Source organism: Lonchura striata, chromosome 8, assembly GCF_046129695.1.
Source record: "Lonchura striata isolate bLonStr1 chromosome 8, bLonStr1.mat, whole genome shotgun sequence".
NCBI classification, from domain to species: Eukaryota; Metazoa; Chordata; class Aves; order Passeriformes; family Estrildidae; genus Lonchura; species Lonchura striata.
Window position 1 is genome coordinate 8,718,804 of NC_134610.1, and position 17,926 is coordinate 8,736,729.

The window sequence follows — 17,926 nt, forward strand, 5'->3', positions numbered from 1 at the left end:
GCTGTTCCAGATGCCCTGGAGTGTCCCTCCCCATCCCCAGCCCAGCCTCAGCAAGGGTCTTGCAGGTGAATGTCACATCCCCAGCTCCATGCAGGTGTCCTGGATGCCTTAAAATATTTCTAAGACAGACCATGAATCCTGTGTTTAGGCACCTGAATCACTTACTGTCTGTCAAAAGCAACTTCAGCTGATGGAATATATTCCATTAAAACTGCTTTTAATGGAAAATTGTGTTTCCAAGTGAGCTCTTGGTTCCTTTACTTTCGCATTTGCATCTTGTGCTTTCTGAGGGAAAGGTCAAATTTGTGAGGAAGCTGAATGCTGCAAAATGGAAATATTTGTTGGAAACGAGAACTTGTGATATTTGAATTGTCACTGTAAATTTGCAGATTTTCCTTGGCTAAGAGGAATAGACATTTTTCAAACTGCTCTGTAATGTGTCCTTCCCAGCACTGTCAATGCCAGCAGTGATTGCTGTCTGACAGAAGTGCTGGAGACTGCTGCAACACAAACATTCCTCAACACTGACCCAGATAACCTGGGCTATTGAACAAATTACACAGGACAACATCATTATCTCCTTATTCTGAGGCCTAAAAGTTAGATGTCTATGAAGTTTGGCACCTTTTCCATCTGCAACAGGTGAAGGAAAGAAACAGGACTCTCCAGAACACAATTTTTAAACTTAAAATAGATGCATCAAATGAGCACAATGATCACACTCTGTGTGTGCTACTTCTTTCTACCACTGCAGAGGAATCTGCTGCTCTCTCTGGACTGTAAACTCTGCAGGACTAGAGATTGTTCATATATTTATAGGATACCCTGAGTTGGAAAGGACCCACAAGAATCATCAAGTCCAACTCCTGAGCCTGTACAGCAGCACCCCAAGATGTGTGTCTGAGAGATTCACACTCTGCCTTTGTACACTGAAGGGCAAAACAGGGCAGGTTATTGCCCCATCTCACAATAATTTAAAATGTAAATAATTTAAAATTTTGTAGGGCTAAGCATTAAGTTTGTATCTCTACAAATATAGTGCCAAATGAAATAAATTCAGTCAACAGTATTGCCAAATGCAATTGTCACTGTGACTGCCTGCTAATGACTACATGGAAAGCCTTGGGATCCAGGGCAGAAGCTTTCAAGTGCAGTTCCTAGAATCTTCTCCTTCCTTGTGGATCTGAGATGCCACAAAGGGAACGAAGGACAAGGAGAGGGAAAAGGAGAGAGGAAGGGAGGAAGGCAGGAAGGGAGAGAATCTGAGTTTCATGGGGAGAGAAACTGTGAACCTCCAAGCTTAAATACGTTAATTTTCATTCTAACTTCAATGACACATATATTTAAAATATTTTCAGCTAAGCCCAGAAAAAAAATTAACTTCTTGTGCAAGGCTGCTTTCATTCTAGACTGCAGTTTTTCTGTTTGCATTTCTTATGCCATTTTCCTCATCCACTCAGCCATCTATTTTTAGCTTGATTTGACATTAAATTCCTCCCTGCCCTTTTTTTTATACATACTTACTCAACTGCACTGACCTTATTTTGACTCTAGCAAGTGACACACTTATGACAGATGCACACACTCACAGGACTAGAATGCATTCATGTACATTCCCTGTGTACCTTCAGGCTCCACACTGTCCTTGCTTCTCACCAGAAGCCGCCACCAAAAAAAATTACCACTGAAAAAAATATGCCTTACTGAAGATCAGTGTCCCAGCTATTTAGTCTGTCCCTTGAACCTAGATCTTGCCTAGTGCATATATAAAAATATGGTAGGAAGTCTTTAATTTCTAAATTCCACATTTGGATGCATTCTAACATGATGATGATTACCTTGCATTTTCAGTATCTTGTTTAAATGTCACAGTCCTTCAATGCTCCAGCTGTTTGTGGTTCTTTGGCACGTGTTGCAATGAGGTTATCTTGGCAAATTTCTGACTGGGCTGGACTCCATATCTCAGAAACCACGGCCGTGGCTGGCAGTGTTTACTCTCTAGTGACTATTTCAGCAAGTACTGAATGAGTGTGGAAACCAGATCAGGATTGAGCCACGCTGGCAGAGTGACACAGGGAAACCCGGGCTGCATTCGTCCATGCAGCACCTTTCAGCACATAAATAAAGGACTTTAGCCCCTGGAGCTGACAACCCAACGTCTTTTGCAAGTGGCTAAATAAATAAACAAAAATACCTTTTATAGCTGCCCTAAAACTGCACATCCTGTTGCTAACCTGAGATAAGCACAAGGCCTTTTCATATGTGAGAACACATGTGATCCGATGGCTTCACACTGCTGCTGTCTCTTTTCCCTTTCCTCTCTAAAATGCCAACACTACTGGAAAATCAATTTTATAGAACTTGTCCACTGCTCGCTGTGCTGTTGCCAAGAGCCCAGAGTAGCTCACAGCACGCTGCTCCTTGTGCCTAACAAGCTCCTGTGCTGCAGGACTTTGTCAGCCCTGCTGCTCTCTGCCTGTGACCCAGCTGTGTGCTAACCTAGGTGGCTACTGCACCTCCTTCTGCAGATAATAAAACACAAAACAGCATCCTCAGCTAGTGAGATAAAAGGCATTTCTAGAAAACATGCCCAGTTCTATTATTCTTTATTTATGAAGGCTTTCCAGAAGGCTTCTGTATGTATGGAGAACTTCCAAAAAGGCTTTGGTAGAGATTTATATTCCTGGAGAGTATTTGGAACTCACAGCACCCTTTTTTTTTTTTTTTTTTTTTTTTTTTACAATCCTAGCTAAAGGCCCAAGATAACAGCAGTACTTTTTAGTTATCTGCAAAGTGGAATGGAATGAGGGAGGGACAGGCATTCTTTGTTGCAAAACTGCCGCTGGTCATTGGCCATGCTTCAGCACAGTTCACAGCCAGCCTTCTGCAGAAGGGCTGTCAGATATTTAGGATCTGCAGACTGTGCTTGAAGAGCTCTATGGATGTTCATTCATGCACCTGGAAGAAAGCAAACCTGGTCTAATTCCTGGGAACAAGGTTCCCACACAGATGTTTTTTTTATAAAGAGTGCACTCTGTGGTTGCCCCACCACTGGACACAGTGAAGGCCTTGGGAAAGAACAAAAGCTTTCACCTGATGTTGTCCTTTATTTATATAAATTCTGGAAGCCCTACCAGGAATCAGCTCCAGACTTCTACAGAAGGTTTTCTCTTGCCATACACATAGGCTTTTCCCAAGTTACACATGATACAGGTTCAGAAATACCCAATATTTTATCACGGATCACCACACAAAGACTCGGGTTAAGCTTTTTCTACCTACTCTCTGATTTTCTTTTTTACTTTCTCATCCATCTATCCATGTATCCATGAACTCATTGTCTTCTCACTATTCCCTTATAGTCCTGCTGTGGACACACCTCCAGTCAAGCCAGCTGGCCTTGGCTCACTCAACCAGTGCCTCAAGCAGCTCTGAAGGCCTTTACAAAGTACAGCTTTTAAAAAGCCACTGTTAGGGACAGGAGAGCAATTCCACTTTTTCTATAGGTATGTATGTGGCTGCTTTAGGCTCCTCTGCTTTGTATGAACTTCTCCAAGTTTTTCACTGTCAGATTTATTACATCCAGAGCAAGACCAACGTCCCAAAACTAAATTCAGAACATTCTGTATTACCTTGTTCTGCAGCCAATGCAATCAAGCAACTCTGTGCTGCTTTCCAAGAGATGATTCTCCCATGATGTTTCATAGCAATTCCAGTCAATTCAGAGCAAGTGCCACTTCTCTGCAGGTCATATCTCTACCTTTCTCTGTAAAACTACTTGACAACACATTTATTTTGCCAATTTCCAATTCAGATACATTTTTGTATGCTTTTCCCTCATGCTTCTCCCATTTTCATGCAACAGGATATTGTGCCCTCTAAGATAATCAGAGGGGTGTAGGGACTTCAGCTGCTGTGAGTTGGCAATGCCATCAAGTCCTTGGAGTTGCAGTGATTTACACCAACATTGGTTATTTTATTACATATTAGTTTTAATATGCCTCTATTAATATGGGTAATATTTGTCATACGGTCTTTTTTTTGGTAGGAATTAAGATCTTGTGATTTTATAGACCTGACTGTAAATAATCCAAATTTATTGATATACAAGTCTCCTTCCTGGTGAAGGAAAGATCCAGCAATCACTGGCAGTCTCCATCTATTTATGCCATACATTCCTCACACACTTCGTGCTTCCAAAGTTTCTGATTTCAGGCTTTCTGGTGGTCCAGATCTTTAAGGCCCAAATAGATAAGGCACTTTGTTCTGCTTCAGGCATACGGCTGGCCAAAGGCATTTTTCTGATGTTAAGGAAAGATACTTTATTTGATTAAAAAAACCTTTTGTCTTTCTCTATCCAGAATTTGGTATTCAAGTACAGCAAAATAACCATCTAAACCACAGACAGGGCAGGCAGCTCAGCAGAATTACTGAGAATAAAGACTTTATTTATGTGTGACAAAAGCCAAAGCTGAACGATTTGAAAATTCATTTATTGCTCATCTAAACCACAACAGGTTTCTGCTGCTGCAAATGTCTTCCTTTTCCATTCTTAATATGTTTGTTATAGACCCATATCTTCCCCTCTGAGTTTGCACATTTGGTGACACTGCTGATCACAACACACCAGCACAAAGAAACCAGTTTTCACTAAAGATGCCACTACAGTGAACATCCACAAATTCCATCCTATCCAGTCATTATTCTGAGAACTGTAAGGGGATAGGCTCTGAATTTCTGCAGACCTCATAATATGGCAAGCTCTGTCAAAGTCTTTGCAGTGAAATACCAAGCTTGGGAGGATGCAATGTGCAAATCTTTTTAATAAATAGTATTCAGTATCAGAGTGAGAGAGGGAAGAGTTCATTAATACAATATTATGAATATATATGATACACAAATTAATGTAACAGCATTATTATCACATATTCCATCTCACATATATAAATGGTGGTTTTTATTGTGATGCCTTTACCATACCTACGACAGACTAAGCAAATTGTTTTCTGCTTCATATTGTACATTTTCCCCAAAAGGCCCAAACTGGAGGTGAAAATGTGGCTTCTGGAATACAGAGACGTGCAATTTTGTGCTCCATCAATAAAGTCAAGTGCATGGGAGAGTCCTTGTGGCACCAGGCGTTCAGGAGGGCAGGAGCTAGGCTGGCAGCTTCAGCTGGGGACAAGAACTTCATTCCCACCATGTCTGTGCCTGAAGGTGGACCAGGCTGTGGTACTGCCCCCAGCCCAGCTGGGAGCATGGTCATGGGGCAAACAGCCCAACACATCCAGCTTTTCTTTTAATTACTGCACCACAGAGTGCTAATGACTGGAAGGAACCTTAAGGATCATCCAGTCCCAACCCCCCTGCCATTGGCAGGGACACCTCGCACTAGACTGGGCTGACCAAGGCCTTATCCAAGCTGGCCTTGAACTCTGCCAGGCTTGGGGCATCCACAACCCTCCTGGGCCTCACCACCCTCACAGTAAAGAATTTCTCCCTAATAGCTAACCTAAATTTCCTGTCTTTAAAGTTGTACCCACTACTCCTGCACACAAAGTGAAGCGCTCCTCTGACACACTTGGCGGCCGCGCTCCGGTCCCTCGGCGAGGCGGAGCTGGGGCTCCGGTCCGCGCAGAGCCGAGGCGGAGCGGGCGCTCCCGGCCGCGCTCCCGGTCCGTGCCGAGCCGAGGCGGAGCGGGCGCTCCCGGTCCGCGCCGAGCCGAGGCGGAGCGGGCGCTCCCGGTCCGCGCCGAGCCGAGGCGGAGCGGGCGCTCCCGGCCGCGCTCCCGGTCCGTGCCGAGCCGAGGCGGAGCGGGCGCTCCCGGTCCGCGCCGAGCCGAGGCGGAGCGGGCGCTCCCGGCCGCGCTCCCGGTCCGTGCCGAGCCGAGGCGGAGCGGGCGCTCCCGGCCGCGCATCCCGCGCCCCCCCGCGCCGCCGTCCCGGCCGAGGCCCGGCGGGCGCTGCGGAGGCTGCGCGGGGCGGGGACTGCGGAAGATGGCGGAGGCCGAGTGAGTCCCGGCGCTGCGGAGGGACCGGGCCGGGCTGGGCCGGGGGGACGGGACGGGCCGAGCCGAGCCGGGCCGGGCCGGGCCGGGCCGGGCCGGGCGGGTGATGGCGCCCCTCGGCCCGTGCTGCCCGCGGGCCGGGGCGGTGCTTGGCGCTAGGGCCGGGGGTGGGGAGGGAGAGGCCGGCGGGGCCGTTCCCCGCAGCCGGGACGGGCTGTGCCCGCGGGGCTGCCGGGCCCGCGGCCCCTCCGGTGGCGCTGCCCAGGGCCGGGCTCCCCCGGGCTGGGGTCCGGGGCAGAGCCGCCGCCCCCGATGCCTGGGAGGCGATGGTTTTATTTGCTTTGACGTCGCCTGGCTGCAGACGGTGGTTTCCTGCCATCTCCTGCGCGGTGCTGCCCAAATAAATCTTCTCGTTGTCGGCCGCGCCGTGCCCGCTGTGTCTGTGGTGTCAGAAGTTGTGAATCGCTCTCGGCGCGCAGGGGAGCAGAGGCATCGTCTCCTCAGGAGACAGTTAAGTGATTCAGTGTTTTGAGAACGTCTAGGGTGATAATTTAGTTGTTAAGTTTTTTGCGCAATGCCAGGCACCGTGTGGCTGCCTTGCGAGCCGCGTACGGTGCGCGGTGCGTTGCAAAGCTCGGGCTGCAGTCCGCGTGTGCCAGCGAGGAGGAGCGGCGGGGCTCCGGCAGAGCCGAGCCTGCGGCTCCCAGTGCCCTGCTACAGCTGGGAGTGTGCACTGCCAGGAAATGAAGGCTCTGAAGTCTTGCTGGTTCAATATGTTGTGGTCTGTTCCTGTCTGAGAGGAAACCTGCAGTAAAACACAAGGCTTAAAAGGAGAGACAGAGTCTCCGCTGTCTGCAGGAACAGCATCCTCCTAGTCAGAAGGAATAGAGGTAGTAATTTAATTTCCATGAAAGGTGATGGTAGTAGATACCTGTACTGTGCCAGGGCATTGTGAGCCTTGGCTGTCTGGGGCACTGAAGAATGTTTCCTGAGCATTTATTACTTTGCTCCATTCCCCAGTTGCTCTGTGGCATGCCAAAAGGTCTTAGGACCAGTGGAAAATCTGGGAGCAGATAAAACAACTAGGAATGATATGTGTAGGGTGAGAAACCACCAGGTGCAAACGACTGCATCATGCTAGTTTCAGACCTTGAATTACTTTCATAAACATCTGACAATATGTACCTACCCAGGCACCCTTGCTGTGGTGGGACTGTTAACCTGCTAATAAAAATCTGTTGCTTGTGTCTTGAATAATTTGCACCTGCAGTGGTTGTGTAGAAGCAGTAAGTGATTTCCTTCCTGTTGCATTTAGATAAGCCTTCACAATTAAATACGTATTTGCTGAATGGCATATTAAAAAAGTGAAAATCATACAAGTGCAGGTTTTATAATTTGAAAGTGATTTTATATGGGAATAAAATTGGACTTTTACTTGTTCATCAGCATTTCTAAGAGAAAAACCAGTAAGAGTCAATCCATCTTTACATCAGCATTGCCGTGTCAGATAGCTGATTCTTAATTAGGCTGAAGATTCCTGTAGTTGAGGAATTACAAGAAGCAGAGTCTTGTTAGAGGGTGATACCAAGAGAGAGTGTAAAATGGGGAACTAATCTATGCAGGGAAATTATTTCTAGTTTTCATCAAAGACAAGGACTTAGGCTGATCTCTCTCAGTATTTGGGGAGTGGAACTAGATGATCTCTAAGGTATCTTCCAGTCCAAAACATCCTGTGATTCTATTTTAAATGATAACCTTGGTGCGCAAAATAGGATGCAGTAAGATGCTTGCTGATGGCCCAAAGCTGGCAACATTTGCAGGGCCAAAGAGGACTGAGAGATCCTGCAGAAAAAGTTGGAGTTGGCTGTCAGAAATAACACCTACAGGCTGAAATGCAGTGTGCAAGGTCTGGAGCTGGTACCAGGGAACAAGGACTTCAGTACCAGGAAAGAGGGGAGACTTGAATGTAGTAAAGGATCACATGAGCAAACCACTTTATGACTGAAAAGAAGAAACTCTTATCCTGTGTGCTGCTCATTAAAGGAAGAACTAAATTGTGAGCTTTCTTATAGATCAGCTTGGGTCATGCATTTTAAAAAAGTGATGTGCAGACTTCAGGAAGTGCCAAAAGCTGTTAGGATGGTGAAGTAAATGGAGAATTAAGAGCTTAGCTTATTTCCCTGGGCAAGCCAAAGCTGAGACGGAACATAACAGTTTGAAAACCCATGTTAGGCACAGTATTCCTGCAGAGTTTGTAATTGGGAGCTACAGCCTCCAATGCCATGTGTTGAAAAGACTCCTGTAAATTCTGAGAATTCCGGTGATCACCTGGTGGGCAAAACCCCAAGGGACACAAGGGAGACTCTCAGTAGAAACAGTGATGTTTTTGTGACTCCATGGTTTCTTTGCTGGGGGCTAAAAGTATGATCCAAGCTCCAGTGTCGTGCCATTCAGAGCAGGAAAAAAAATCTGCAGCACCTCCCTTTTGCTTGAAGGAAGTGTTGCAGTGCCAGTGCCTGCCTTGATACAGACATCAAGGCTGGCAGTCTGACTCAGGAAGCAGAATAAAAGAAGCCTGACACCTTGGTGGTTCTCTTTCCCCCCCGAGGTGTGTCCATGATTACAAGGAACATGGGGAGTTGGCTGTGTAGAAGACAGTCTGTGTTCTTAGGAAGACACTGTTGCCTCTTTTTTCTTTTTTGTCCTCTTTTTTTTTTTTTTTTTTTTTTTTTTTTTTTTTTTCTGTCTGTTGGAACTTTCCTCGTGTGAGTATTCCATCGTGTGGCATCACACCTGTGCAGTCGACTGGAGTATCTTAACTAGCCTGGATGTATTTAACTTCCCGTTTGGCTTTCAGTCAGCAGAAGTGAATGAATGCTGAGTCCTCTGCTCTGCTGCTGTGTCTGCAGAGAGCTTCCTCTGGGTTGGCTGGAGCTGAGAGGAGAGGGGATGGGTGTTCTGGTTTGGCTCCCTGTGTGCCATAAATAAGAGTTAACAGAAGCTGCTACCAGCTGGCAGTTTCAAATTCAAAAACAATGTCAGGGCTTTTTTTCTGAAGTTCCAGGTGGCTAAGCTGTCGATCAAAATCGTTGTTGTACATGAATGTGGCACTGAATCCATGTATAACAAGACTCCTGATGGACAGGTTTTGGTTTTTTTTGAGGAAGGGATTGGGGTGGGTACTCTGCCATTCCTGTAGTGCCAGCAGTTACTCATGTCAGAGGCTTCCTAGTGCAAAGGCAGGTGGAGCTCCTTTTCCTTTGCCCTCAGGTGCTTCTGTGTCTGATTACAGTTAGGGTTTGTAGTGATGTAGGGCAGTCTTCACCAGATGTGTGTGTTGCTTTGGTAAATATTTCTCTGTGTTGAAGTTAGTGCTCTGGTTTGTTGAGCTATTTGCTGTTACTGGAGCTTACAAAACACGTGTGCTGCAGGATTGCTGAAATTCGGACTCCAGCCTGAAAGTTACTTCACAGATTTCACTTTCCAGTTGAGAAATGTATTTTTAATGTCTCTTCAAGAAAAGAGATCTCTGAACTTCTGTGGCTGACTTGGAATTGAGGGCTGTGTTTATTTGCTGCTGAATTATATAACCTCCAGTTGTTGCTTAAAGGAAGGGAGTGAACCAATTTATTCTTACTGCAAAGCAAGCCTTCCTTCCATCTGATATCACTGTCATTTCTTCACCTCCTGGAATGTACTTTCACATTCCTAGTTGTCCCGTCCCACATATTTCCTTCTCTGTCTCCCAGTAGAAAAAACTGCTTGTGAAACCTATTCCCTTTGTAAGGCATTTTTGCAGCTGTGGTTGATTCTGCTATCAAAGGACTAATTGCCTCTTCAGAAAATTCAGAAAAAATATAATAGGCATTTTTTTAACCTAATCTCCAAATAAGTTGAGGAAAACACATGTAATGTTTCTTATATCTGAATTTTCACTCTTAAAATTATTTTTCAGGGTTTTGATGTCTCCTAATTGAAGAGATTCGAAATACTGATTGCAAGTGAATCCTCAGCCTCTTGGATGCCTCTGATAACTTAAGAAGTCATGGCAGAAAATGATGCAATGCCAACCTTACCAAAAAAGTGTGGCCCATACATTTCATCTGTAACCAGTCGTGGCATGAATTTGGTAATTCGTGGTGTAGTGCTGTTTTTCATTGGTGTATTTCTTGCATTAGTATTAAACTTGCTTCAGATCCAGAGAAACGTTACTCTCTTCCCCCCTGATGTGATCACAAGCATCTTCTCCTCAGCTTGGTGGGTACCACCTTGCTGTGGCACAGCATCAGGTAAGTTCAGTCATGTGTCTGTGCCTGGTGTGCTGAGATAGGTAGCTGCAAAAAACTGTGTGAGAGGTGGGGAAGACAGAAACTTCCCTTTCAGCATCACTGGCCTTGTTGAGCTGTTAGTATCCTTCTGATCTTTTTGTATACATAAATGTACATGTGTCCAGGATTTTGTTTTTATGCTCTCTTGGGTCACCTGAGAATGCTGCAGCTGTCAGTGAGGACTGGGGAAGGCTATGTCTTGCCATCATCTCACAAGAAACCTGTGGGCCTTTCTGGGACTGATGGGTTGGTAGTTTTGATGGAAAGACTGGCTATGGTTTGTGAAGTGTAGTGTTTGAGTTTAGTACTTGATTTTAAGCCACCTGATTTAAAGATACTACAGCCTTAATTGGTTTTTCCCAGCAGGAGTCACCCCTGTTGAGGTGTTCAGGGTTTTTTTTATCATTATTAGTCTCCTCCATTTTCTTTCCTTATCTTCGCTGCTGGCATACATACAGGGAACCTCTGTGGTAAATGCTGATAATTCACCCATTTTCTTGCCATTTGTACTTGCACAGCCTTCGTGGAATTGACGTAAGATTTCTCTGCAGTATGGTTTATTATTATGAACAGAATAAAGGTATTTTGCATATTTATAATCAGGGGTGATCGAGGCTGCATTCAGAGAAGTCCTTTCATCCATCACTGTTATTAGTCATGAGTTTGGCCCAAGGCCTTTGGCAAGAAAATTGCTCAGGGAGGTTTTTTCAGCTCCAGCTTTACTGATAATTTGTTTTACTGAATCCTGGAGATCAGTTTTCCTCTGTGGCAGAGAAGAGAGCATTTGCAATGTTAACCCCAGCAGTGTGCTGGACTGAAGGCACTGAAGACTGAAGGAGTCTGTACTGATGGCTCAGGCTCTGCTGTGCTCATACCACTAGAGTTTAACATTAAGGAACCATTTTTATTCCTTAGTGTGGTTGGTAAAAAATCTTCTTAGCTGCAATTGCAGTAGAGAACACATTTGTAAAGAAATATTGAAAGAGCATCTCAATTCCCTGGGGTTGGAATTCCTGTTTGCTGTCTGAATTCAACAGCTACCGTAGGCTCTTGGCTTTCTCTCTTCTGGGTGAGGTCGAGAGTAGCATTGAAGAAGAGAAAAATGTTATCCAAACAAAGCCTGCTTGTAACAAGAACAAAAGAAAGCACAAAATATTGATGTTATAAACCACAACAGTACTGTGGTGTGTTGGTTCTGCAGTTAATTTAAACATCTTTGATGTGTGGGATTTTTGGAAGTGCCAACCTGTAAGCTATTGGTGCTGTTTCTGAACTACAGTGCAGATTTTGGTGTGGGGGAGAGCTCTGTCATCCTATGTTCCTGGTTCAAATTGTCTCTATATTGCTGATTCTCCTACAGTGGCTGAAGATGCTGCTGAACTTTACAGAGCTTTTATAATAATGAAACGTTGAAATTCCTCTTCTCTTACAATGTATGGTTTTGTGCTGTTTGTCCTTAAAATGTGTGTTTGAGTAGTGACTATAATTGTCAAAGTCTAGATAGCCTTTATTCTGGTTAAATGTTGGCAGTGCTTTAACTTCAGGGCCTTTTTTCTTTCCTGTCTCCACAGCTGTGATTGGGTTATTGTACCCCTGCATGGACAGACATCTGGGAGAGCCACATAAGTTCAAGAGAGAATGGTCCAGTGTAATGCGATGTGTAGCAGTCTTTGTGGGAATAAATCATGCCAGTGCTGTATCCTCTAACCAAGCGACATTGGTGGTAACAAATGGGTTTCCTCTTAAAGAAAGCTCATGTGGTCAGTCGTGGTGAATTGGTGTTAAAGGTGTAACATGCAGCATTTTTGCAAGGAAAATGCAGATTATATGTTAGTGTCAAACTTGTAGCAGTATTGGAGCTGATGTGTTTCACATCTTTTTGTTCTGAAAACATATTTTCATTAGAGAATGTCTCAATACTGGGCTTTGTCTTACTTAGTCTTTATTTTCTTTGAATAATTAAAGTTAGTTTGGGAAGATCCTCATGCAGTAGGTGTTACAGAAAAGTGCTTTAGGACGTTTCAAGTTGGTGTCTTTTTAAAACCGCAGTAAGAGCTTGAGGCCCTGTCATGAGTGAAGCACATGCACTTTGCAAAGAGTGGGGAAAGCTTAGGACCAGGAATACCCAGGACTATACAATGCCAGGAAATGCTGCTACCCCCTTCTGCAAAGAATGCCTTCCTTGATGCCAAGAGAGCACTCTGAGTGACATGATGCATTTCTCATGGACTGGTGTACCTTACTGGTAGTGCTGTGGGCCTGAGAGGCTTTAGTTATGCCTAGTGCCTCCTCTAAAACCAGGGTCTGCTGGTGAAAATTGGGGACCTGTAAAGAAAGTTGATCATCTCCATCCGTGTCAGCTTCAACACAGTTCACAAAAATAGTGCTAAAAGTTCTGTTCTTATGCTGCTGGTTCTCCTCATTCCCAGCAAGAGAAGGCATGTTAAAGGAAAGGTGGCTGAATTCTCACTGGGGTTGCTTGGCCACAGATGGGTGTTGTTGCTGGGTGTTTTTTCCCCACCCTCTGCTGTCCAGTGTGGCTGGATGAGCTGGAGCTGCTGAGGTTCCAAGTCATTCCCACTGTCCCTCACAAAGCTCATTCTCGTTCCAGAGATGCCCTGCTCTGGAGCTGTGTTTTTGTACCTGGCCTGTACCTATTGGATGGGCCCATGGCAGTTTTGCTGCTTTTAAGAAATAAGAGTTGACAGCTCCTTTTTACATGGGTCTGATTATTTACAGCAAATTTTCTGCAGTTCTCTAGCAGCTGTTCCCCATATCCCAGGACATCAGTACTGTACTGTCTGTATTTCCTCCTTGACAGCTCTCCAGACTGCTTTCTCTTCAGCTGTTGCCAGTTCTGCACATTGCCAGGTTTGCTGAGGGTTTTGTCGTCTTTGACACTTTTTCTGAAGCTATTGATTTTTATCCTGTAATTATTTACTTCAGTTAGTCAAGCTTGTTTCTCATTTTCACTAGGTCTCCCTCCAGATTTTTGTGAGGAAATAGGACAGTGGTTTTTATACTGTCATCCCATAAATTTGCTTTCAGGCCTATGAAACATGACAAACCCCTTTTTAATTATCTGGTTTGGACAGGAGTAATGAGGATGAGTTAGTGTTTCCAAAACATCTTGAAAGATGTGAAACACAAACGTATCTGAAGTGACTTCACAATTCTCACAAGCTGACAAAACTGACTTTCATTGTTGATTTACATGAACACTTTCCAGTAATATTTTCATTCTGATTTATAGAACACATGAGCATTTTAATGTTGAACTGACTGCAAAGCATAATGTAATTTAAACAAAACTGCAACTAAGACTGATAAATACATTTTTTTTGTGGATCCCTATTTGTTGGGAGAAATTTAATGCTAGATTTAAGATTTCATGTTGAATGTAATAAAGGACCAGGTGAGTGTGAGAAGTAACATGTGCATTGTGTGTCTGTATAAAATGCTTGATTGTTTGGTAGGGGAATAGGCTCTTCAGTCTTCTACAGCACAAAGACCCTAAAATTTGAAGGAGTGTCATAAGTTTTCAGTTTCCCGAAATACTGACAATTACAAGCCTTAATTCCTCACATCTAATAGCTGTGTGAGAGGTAGCAGGTAACACTGCGCTTAAGTGATTTTTTTTTCCTGTTGTGCCAAAATAGAAACAGAATGACAAAACTTGCTTTATGCTTGTATGTGGTATCTCCAAGCTTATCCTTAACAGCTAGCACAGAAGGTAGATTTTGCCAACAATATCCAGCTGTCTCTCACGTTGGCAGCCCTGTCCATTGGGCTGTGGTGGACCTTTGACAGGTCACGGAGTGGCTTTGGTCTTGGAGTAGGAATTGCTTTTCTGGCCACGTTGGTGTCACAGCTTCTGGTGTACAATGGAGTTTATCAGTAAGTATTTGCTCCCCTAAGGTGAAATTATAATGTTCTGAAGCTGTAACATTAAATCAGAATAACTGAAGGGGTACAATTTGACATGATTTTCAAAGCTTTCACACCTAATTTTCAGCACAGCATAAATTGGAATGTTTATGAAAGCTCTTATCTGAGTGTAAGTGAGAAATCTAGTTGGAAATGCTAATTGAAATAAAATTGCTACCTTGCCAACGATGTAACATGCTTTGTTTGGTTGAATAAATACAACCATCATCAATAAGAAGCCTCCTTTGTTGTTTGCTGCAAGAAATTAAATTTCTATAATGTGTATCTTTTTAAGTTAAAATCTGCTAATAATTGTGGATTTGCCTTATTTTTGGAGGACTCTCATTTCACAACACTGAGCTCAAAAATGTGTGTTCTTTTCCAGATACACATCCCCAGACTTCCTCTATGTCCGCTCCTGGTTGCCATGTATATTTTTTGCTGGTGGAATAACAATGGGCAACATTGGCAGGCAGTTGGCAATGGTGAGTCAAGAGGAGCGGGGTTGATTGTCTTCCAAGAAAAGTTTAAATGTACATATCATTTCTTCCTCCATGTATAGCAGCCAGATATTTGGCTCAAGGGTGTGCAGTGAGGTAGAAACCAGCAATCATTTCTTGTGGTACTTAGTGAGCTGATTATTCTGTATATCAGAGTATACCCAGGCTTTGCTCTGTGCACTCTGTTACATACTTTCAGGACCATGATCTAAGAGCTCCTGTGTTTGGGGAGAAATCAGGCCATCCCCAAAGACTGTCCTGCTCAAGGGACAGAAATTGCAGTCACCAGTATGTGCACAGAACTTAAGGAGATCAAACTTACCTGAGTGGAGTTTAACAAGAGCTATTTTATCACCCATTTTGTAGAAAAATCACTTAATCTTAAGTCTTTTTCACTGGTTATGTAAATTAATATTATTTTGTCAATTTGTCTTTTTCAGTATGAATGCAAAGTCATTGCTGAGAAGTCTCATGAGGACTGAGAGGAAACAATATGCACCTTTTAAACAGGAAAATGTCTGACAAATGACTGTTGGAGGAGCATAAGGAACACTTGACTATGAAATTGCCAAAATGCAATTTTTTCCCTTGAGTGGTATACTTTACTGCAATCTGTGATTGCTGCTTCTATAGAAACCTTGATGTTTGATTTTGATTACTGTGAAGTTACAATAGTATGCAATACATTGGACAATATTGGTTCAATTATAGGATTCTTTTTTCCAGATCTAAGCAGTTTACCATAAATTCCTGTCTGTCTGTAATGTTGCAGTGCCAAACTGAACCTTTGCACTATGTTTCTGTAGTTGAAACTTCTTGATTCATTTTAGCTGGAAAGTTTTGAAGAATTTGTTCTTAACAGCTAGTGAAAGACAGAGGGGGTTCACGTTTAGCAATGAAGATTTCCTTCCATGATGATAGCCCATACTATCTCTATGAAATTTATGGATTACAGGTGAACTTTGATGCAATAAGTAACTGATTTATGCCTGTTAACACAGTATGTAATTCTTCTGACCTACCACACTACGGGTGAGGAAACTCACTGCAGGTTTCATGGGTTATTGCCATAGCATTTCATTTGTCTGTGGTGTGTGCCCAGTATCTCAGAAATGGAAACTGAGTCTGGAAACTATTCACTATTTTTTCCCTGTACAGCCAGCATCTATTTTTATTTTTGAATTTATGTGAACCGTGTACGGATTCTGAAACTACTTGTGTGCAAAACAGGATACAGTTCAGGTCATTCTCATGCAATCCTTTAAGCTGATTTGTGTTGATAGGAAAACAACTTAGGGAGTTCTTATTGCAAAATTCAATTCTGAAGTAAATCAGCCACTACCATAAAGTGTCACAAACCCCTCCATTGCCAATGTTACTCTTGGTGGTCCTTGCCCACCCCCTGCTTTGTTGGCAGGGATCAGCAGTGCTGTATTTTAGGTACTGATGGAGCCCCCGTTGCTTTTACTTTGACCAGGCAACCATAAATGTATTTGTTCTTGCAGCAGTTCTCTGAGGCAGAGAAATGCTGTTAGCCCTGTTTGACAGGTGCCTGTGCACATACAGCCTGGTAGGACAGCGAGCTGAAATAGGCTGTGTGCTGAGCAGTTCCCTTCTTAAGAAGGATTTTAGTGCGTGACCCATAGCTGGGGGCATACATGGAATTTTCTCTTGGCTTTGCAGCTTGCTTTTAAGACCATGAGCTGGAAGAAGTGCAAGAAGGCAGAAAGCAGATTTCAAGAGGACACAACTAACCTGTGCCTGCAGTGAGTTTGGCGTAGGATGTCTCCACTCTTTTCCCATTCTGTCTTTGTTGATGATGTTTAAATGTATTTGTTTTCCTTTTTTGTCTTTAAGTATTATTTTTTTAAGTCTTCCATGAAAGGTTTCTAAGACATGTTACAGTCACCTAGGGAGGCTGGAGTTGGTCCAAAGAACAAATAGATCTTTAGAAAAGTTTTTATTAATAAATGTGTGAATGCGTTGTACACGAGGCTTGAACTAGGCAACTCTTTCAGTCTTACCTGCTTACCTCCAAGTCTGAAAAAGTGTGGAATAAGCACTTCCAAAAGCATTGTAACAAAATACGTGGTCACGAAAGAAAAATTTCTTGAATGGGAAATTGTAAAGATAATAAAGAAGCAAGTGATGCAAGAAGAGCTTGGTTCTGCAGCTCCACAGAGTGTTATCACCTGCAGCTCACTGTCCTGGGATGATGTTTCAGGAAAGCACCTACACAGGCTCTTTGCTTTAAGCTGAGGCAGAACATATCTAAATACATCCCTGACCAGAGATTTTGCTCTTAATCAAACCATATGTCAATATGAAGCATTTTGTTGGTAAAACCAAGAAGCTGTGCAGGATTGAAGGGTGAGTTTCTTTAGGCAGGCTCTGGCTGAAGAAGCTGTTGTGTCTCTCTCTTACAGTATTTCGCCTCATCCACCTTCTTTACTTCAACAAGTGGCTTCTGCTTGGTGGACAGTTTGAGAAGTCCCTATTGAATTATCAGGGCATGAGTGGCATAAAAATTCAGATGTTTATTATCCTAACTGTAGGGAATAACGTGGTACCTCAGTAGCCAGTGTGCTGACTTGGTAAACAGTGTAGTTTCATCATGACCAATAAGTGTGTACAACTGAAGATGAGTTGTTTTTGTTACTCCCTTGGTGGTAGAACTGCTGTTACCTGCCAGTCTCGATACTTACACAGAAGCAGCCTTGTGTGTGTTGAAATGTGCAGTATGTGAGAAGTGGTTATTGTGCATCTGTGGCACCCACTTTGCAGCACTTTGCATTCAGATTCAGCTAAACCTGGTTAGACTGTGCTGTCTGCTGACTTTTAAATTTCATTTTGGAAATTTTGAGCATGTTGTGCAAAGGCAGCAATCATCCAAAATAAATTTGGGTGGAGTCCTTTATTATATGTGTCTGTACTGTTTTTATTCTTACTTGACTAACATCAATACAGGATCAGATTGTGGGTGTCCTGTTGTTTCAAACTGCTGTGATTTTATGGCTGATGTGTTCAAACCCTGAGAAAGGTTCATGATGAAAGTGGTGACACAGCCTTAAGTTTAGTGGTTTGGACATGCTGCTACTGTATAACATGTAGTTATAACTTTAGACTGTCTGAAAAATGTTGTTCAATAAATAACGAATAAGGT

At 43.5% G+C, this 17,926-nt stretch overlaps 1 protein-coding gene across 3 annotated transcripts; it reads left to right on the forward strand.

Moving 5' to 3' along the window:
• Positions 1 to 5,911: 5,911 nt before the first annotated feature.
• INSIG2 (insulin induced gene 2) lies at positions 5,912 to 17,685 on the forward strand. 3 transcript variants are annotated; one of them, XM_021548642.3, is made up of 6 exons: positions 5,912 to 6,011; positions 9,964 to 10,297; positions 11,908 to 12,032; positions 14,067 to 14,233; positions 14,649 to 14,748; positions 15,204 to 17,685. In XM_021548642.3, the coding sequence occupies exons 2-6, from the start codon at positions 10,054 to 10,056 to the stop codon at positions 15,243 to 15,245; spliced, it is 678 nt and encodes a 225-aa protein (XP_021404317.1). In that variant the 5' UTR covers positions 5,912 to 6,011; positions 9,964 to 10,053; the 3' UTR covers positions 15,246 to 17,685. The 3 variants fall into 3 exon arrangements, with proteins under 3 accessions (XP_021404317.1, XP_021404319.1, XP_021404320.1); XM_021548644.3 differs by lacking the exon at positions 5,912 to 6,011 and adding an exon at positions 6,307 to 6,518; XM_021548645.3 differs by lacking the exon at positions 5,912 to 6,011 and having other exon boundaries at positions 10,013 to 10,137.
• Positions 17,686 to 17,926: the final 241 nt, after the last annotated feature.